This window comes from Nematolebias whitei, chromosome 16 (genome assembly GCF_014905685.2).
Source record: "Nematolebias whitei isolate Nwh7 chromosome 16, NemWhi1, whole genome shotgun sequence".
In the NCBI taxonomy this organism is placed as follows: Eukaryota; Metazoa; Chordata; class Actinopteri; order Cyprinodontiformes; family Rivulidae; genus Nematolebias; species Nematolebias whitei.
Window position 1 is genome coordinate 28,907,294 of NC_056513.1, and position 6,000 is coordinate 28,913,293.

General features: G+C 37.5%; 1 protein-coding gene across 2 annotated transcripts in view; it reads left to right on the forward strand.

Moving 5' to 3' along the window:
- The window catches only part of prmt9 (protein arginine methyltransferase 9), a 32,621-nt gene that overhangs the window by 17,390 nt on the left and 9,231 nt on the right, over positions 1-6,000 (forward strand). For both annotated transcript variants that reach the window (XM_037690525.1, XM_037690526.1), the window contains exon 10: positions 2,358-2,511. In XM_037690525.1, the coding sequence (XP_037546453.1) occupies positions 2,358-2,511 (154 nt within the window). The remainder of the gene's footprint in view (positions 1-2,357; positions 2,512-6,000) is intronic.

Below are 6,000 nucleotides of genomic sequence, written 5' to 3' on the forward strand. Positions count from 1 at the left end.
AAATGATACACTCCTAAGTCACTTCAAATTAAGGCAATTTATTGTTCTTTATTTATTGTTTTGTTGTATTTAATAGTTTGTTCATTGAAGTACTCCTAAAATAGGTACCGGTATATCATTTCCACACATCATCTCTGGTGTCATATATTGGTCAACCATAATATTATAACTGGAGAAATTCCATTTCCTGCGAAAATGCAGTGTGGATGCTTATTGCAGAAGAACTAGCTGAAAATTGCTTAAAAAGCTGAAGTTTATTTGATATACATCTGTAGCTTAAAATTGGAAACATGCAAAGCGCATCTAGGAGCAAGATGCTCCAAGATGCACAAAATGCAGAAAAATAACTTAAAAAAATGCTATAAAAAATATTAATTTAGCTAAAATAAAAAATAATCAGAATCAACATTAAATAGCAAAAAAGAAGCTGAAAGGAGCATAGATAAAGGCTAAAGTAGCAAAAAGTTATCAAAATTCAGAAATAATTTAGTTTATTCAGAAGTAGCAAAATGCTAATGAAGAGCCAGAAATAGTGAAATGCTACCAAAAAAAACTCCAAAAAGCTAGCTTAGTGCCAGAAGTAGCGAAACATTAGCAAAACCACCAAAAACCCATCTTTGTACTAGAAGTAGCATAATGCTAGCAAAAAAAAATGGCTAGTTTAGTGTCAGAAGTAACAAAACACAAGGAAATAAAAAACACCAAAAATCTGGCTTAATGTCTGAATTAGCAAAATTCTAGCAAATACACCAAAAAGCTAGCTTAGTGCCATAAGTGACGAAACACTAACAAAACCCACTAAAATGCTAGCTTAGTGCCAGAATAAGCGAAATGTTAGAAAAAAACAGGAAATTGCTAGCTAAAAGCCAGAAGTAGCTAAATGTTATTAAAATGAAGAAAATACTAGTTTAGAGTCAGAAGTATCAAAATGCTATCAAAAAGCAGGAAAATGCTACACTAACAACCAGAAGTAGCAAAACACTAACAAATTGCTGAAAAGCTAACTAAGCATCAAAAGGAAAACACAGAAAATGCTAGCTCAGAGCCAAAACTAGCAAAACTTTAGAAAAAAGTATGAAAGAGCTAACTTAATGCTAGAATTAACAAAATGCTAGTAAAACAGCCAGAAATTGCTATTTTATAAGCAGAAAGATCAAAAAGCTGAAAAATGCTAGCTTAGAGCCAAAAGTAACTAAATGATAGCAAAAACAGGACAAAACTTGCTAAAACAACATGAACCGTCTGTGAAAAATTAGAAATGTGTTAGCTAAGAGCCAAAAGAAGGAAAACAATATCAAAATACTGGGAAAAAACCTAGCTTAAAGCTAAAGTAGCAAAACACGAGCAAAAAAGCAGGATTAAGCTAGATTAGAGTCAGAAGTAGAGTAATGCAAGCAAATGTAAGAAAATGCTACCAAGAGCTACGTTTGCTACATAAGCAAAAAGAAGCTGAAATGATTAGGGGTGCACCGATTGCAGTTTTCTGGCTGATCCCCGGTTTCTAAAAAATCTGACCTGCCAGTTCAGATTTTGACCGATACCGTTTTAGTTTTATAAGCGACACTGTCAGGTGTTATGAGGTCACAATGCACCTTCAATTTTCCAGTATTATTTTGTTGAAAAACATACCCTTGAACAATATCTTAGAAACAATACAAACTTCTTTTAACTGGCCATGAGGTAGTGCTTTGAAATATAAAGAAATTTGGACAATTGTTGTTAAAACAAAACAAAAAAATCAGTAATATCGTTTTCTCATTTAAGTATAGTCCGATTTCCGGTTTCCCAAAATTAAGAAAATCGAGGCTGATTTATTGGTGCACCTCTAGAAATTATCCCAAAAAAATTATGAAAGCAGAAAAAAACTGAAATTGGCAAATAAAAAATGGCTGAAAATAAGATGAAAAGCAAAAAAACTGTTATTGCAGAAGGAGGCGGAAATAGCACAGGTTTACTTTTCAAATTTGTATATATATGTAATATGTATTTTAAATAAACTTTGGGTTTTTAAATAGCTTTCAGCAAAATTATTCAGCAATTACTATTCACCCTGCACTTTTGCAGGAAATGCAATTTCTCTAATTGATATTGCATAAGTGCAAAATTGACAGGATTTATATATGGGTTTTAGCAAAATGCTAAGATGCGTGTTGCAGCAGGTCAGTGGAAACATCCAGTACCTAGAGCAACTACAATTAACATTGATTAGCTACATTTGTGACCATGTCTTGTGGAATTTATTTTTTGGATGAGGAAATGTTAAGCATTTTGCAATGTTTCTAAAAATATTGCATTGTTTTAGTGTTGTGCTTTTAGATGTCTTGGATTTCCTTTTCTTCTGTTCTGATTTTCGTCAGATGTCTACTGGAAGAAGAAGGGCACATTTTCCCAGAGAAGATTGTTGTTTACGGAATGCTGGTGGAGTCCGACACACTGCTGCTAGAAAGTGCTGTCCAGGGTCGGGAGCCAACTCTGGGTTTTAATATTGCTCCTTTCATCAATCAGTTCACTGTAAGTATACATAAAAAAATTATAGTGTGTATCAAATTGAACTTCTTCCTGACCTTTGCTTATAAATGGTCTTAAGCTGCAATCTAAAGTACGATCATTTTATAATTAGAATTTAACTAGAGTATTTTACACCATCCACTTCTTTAACACATCAAGAACTGTGACAACTGATGTGGTAGAAAATAGATTTTACATCAAAAACAGCCCAAGTAGGACAGCAGAACTTAGGTTTTGGTCAAACATTACCCTGTTTTGTTTGTGTGTGGTTTTATTTATTTATTTATTATTTAATATAATTTTACATTTAATCTTCTGCCATAAATGTGATTTGAAGCTATCATAGTTGTTATTGTATGTAAATCCAACATTTAATTTAGCCATTCATAGCAACTTTGCTAATCTAAAGATTACAGCAAGAAGTGCAATCAGAAGACAGTCATTTTATAAACAATGAGGAAAGGTGGGGGCAGTTATGACATCAAAGCAAAAAAGAAAAATCACAGTAATAAACAATTTTCTTAATCACAAATTACCGGTATGTTAACAGATTTAGAGTCAAAGTAGCTGAAGTGCACTTTTTGGTTTACTGTTTGTGTGTTTGTTTACCATGGGTATTCTAACCAGAAACAGCTGCAACAAAATTATTGGGTTTTTTTTTCTTCTTTTGGCTGCTCCTTTTCTCAGGAGTCACCACAGCAAACTAACTTGCATGAAGACTTGGCAATTGTTTTTACACTGGATGTCCTTCCTGACGCAACCACAGACCACCGAGCTCCCACAGCCCTCTGTGTGGAGCAGAGAGTTGCCTGCTCCAAACAGGGGGCCCAGGGGAGCAGATGGTGGGTGTTAAAGGCCTTGCTGAAGGGCCCATAGTGGGGCAAATGAGGGTGGAGGCAGGTGTGGGTGCGTCACCTTTCCCACCCACATTTTGATGTTGTCGGTCTGGGGAATCGAATTGGCGACCTTCCGATCACAGGCTCACCTTCTCTAACCTCTGCGCCACCACTCCCCAGTTGCAACAAAAAAATTCTTCCAGATGTATTAACTGGACAGAAATGAATGCCTGATCTACTATACTTTTGGAAGAAAAAGACCAGATTATTTAACTTCTCTGTACTAGGGATCAAATTATGTCTTTAGTACAGCTGGGCATGCATATAAATTATTACTTCTTTATTATTGGAGCAAAATTGTAAAATACTACATTATATTGTCCAGTGTTTCCCCTACCATTATACAAGTGCAGCACCGCACCCCGTCAGGAGAACTGAGCGCACCGCCTACTGAACCGCGAGCACCCTCTGACAGCAATGACATAGCGCTAAGCTAGCTGCGTGAAGTACAGGCACGCTAGTTAAAAACCTAAGGGCAACATGAGCGCTGCCTCTTCCCTCACACTGACACCCCCCCACCCCCGCTCAAAAACTGTCATTACTAATAGCGCAGCTCAGATGAGTTTCTGTTCCCCCCACCAACCCACACCATTGACTGGCAAGTTATCTAAGGGAAACACTGTTGTAGTTTGATGCTCTGCAACACTTTTTTTTTTCTTGGTCAACATGAGATTTGAGCAAATGTGCTTGATTGTAGAGCCCAATTGATATATCAGTAGGGCTGATATTTTAGGCCGATATAGGCATTTGGGGACATATCAGTAGTTGTTATTATTGTCCCAATATGTGCTGATACAAACACTTCTAATTTCATCACTAAAATGCTGAGAACCAACCGTGTCCTTATTTGCACAAGGTATAGCTGTACAATGTATCCTGCAGAGGGTGCATATGGCCAAGTCATGGCCATGCACTTTAACTTTTACTTTTAGCACAGCCGAAGCAGCGAGCAATACTGTGTAGCATATTTTGCTGAACAGAGCACGGTAAGTTTAATGTAACTGATCTGTAAAATAAATCAACAATAATAAATTATTTTCAATTCTCCATCCTGCTTGTCATTAGCTACATGCCTCTCAAGTTAGAGTCAGAGTTTCTTTATTGTCGTTCCACCACATGAAATTATGCACACACGGTCCCAGTTACATATGTAGTGAACTAGGCCTGATGTCAAAAACTTTGACCTTAAGGACCATATGGGACAGAAGCTGTCATTTCATTGATTTGAATCCAGAAATACAGGTTGACCCATCCTGAGACTTTCTTTCTTGAAAATTCAAGTGAAAGAACACTCTCTTTTTTATTATCATTACTATTTTACAAATGTTTGATAATCAAAGTGTTTTTAGTTCAAACCATTTTAGATGCTGCAGTGAACTAATCATTTTTATTAACTGTGAAACAGTAATAATGATTTTTAATCCTCATGCAAAGTTAGAATTCATGTTAAGGTCTTTTACAGAGTAATTATGCATTTTCTGATTTTCTGTCTTTGAATGAGCAGGGTAAGTTGGTCCAAGGTTGGACTCAAACGCAGACAAGTGTTGGAACGAGCTGTCTTGTTTTTACATCCTCTCAGACGTAAATAGAGAAGCTGGCACCTGTTGGCACCTGTTTTCCGCCAACTCGCCCAAACATTTCTCTCCCTGTCTCTAAAAACATTTTCAATCCGTTCCATAACATCCTTGCTGTTTTTCTGACTCTTAGTGACCTCTTACGTCACAAAACACACCCCTGTCTGGTCGATATTGACCAATCAGAAACTCCCAAATGAACCGGAAATAGAGCTCTTTAAAATGTCGGTACTTCCTAGTTCAAACCAGTGTCGAGAGTCGTGTGGAGTTTCCAGTCGGGTCGAGAGTCGAGTTTGGAGTCGAGTCCAGTTGGAGTCGGGTCGAGTGTCGAGGAGAACCAGTCGCTTCAGGCTCCGGCTTCAGTCGCTGCAACTCGTGCTGGGAAACAGGAAAATCCTGACATGACCACAGAGCTCTTCCGAGTCTTATGGGATTATAACATCTTCCACCTCTGAGTGGAACTTTTGAAGGACTCCACTCATGTGAGTCCACCGTGAGCTGAACTGTTGTTGACAAAGTCGCGTCACCACTCCGGACGGTTCTCTGCCATCCTACGGAGACGCTGGACCGGTAGCGTAACCGGAGCTCCGCTTTCACTGATTCATCGTCAGAGAGGTAATGAGTCGAGTTGACTACCGAGCGTACCGAGGAAAGCTGGGTCGAATGGAGGGTGTCGTTCTGTCCAACACTTTTCACTCACACACACACCATCTCTCTCCCTCTAAACTTCATCTTTCCATCTTTAAAATTCTTCTATCAAGTAGAAATTAATCCAGATATTTTAGAAATGTCTGTGTAAAGTTTCTGACCACCGCCGTGTGGTCAATCAAAATTGTACAGCTTGCTAAAATTAGCCATGTTGTTATTTTCCATATTTTGCCAATTAATGTAAATGTGTGATGTGTTAAACTTTGATTCTGTTAATAAATGACCCACTGTCGTTTGGTGAGTCAAAGATAATTAACGTCTCACGTTACACAAAGTTTGTTTTCTCAGTCATCCAGGTATATAACAACAAAAAA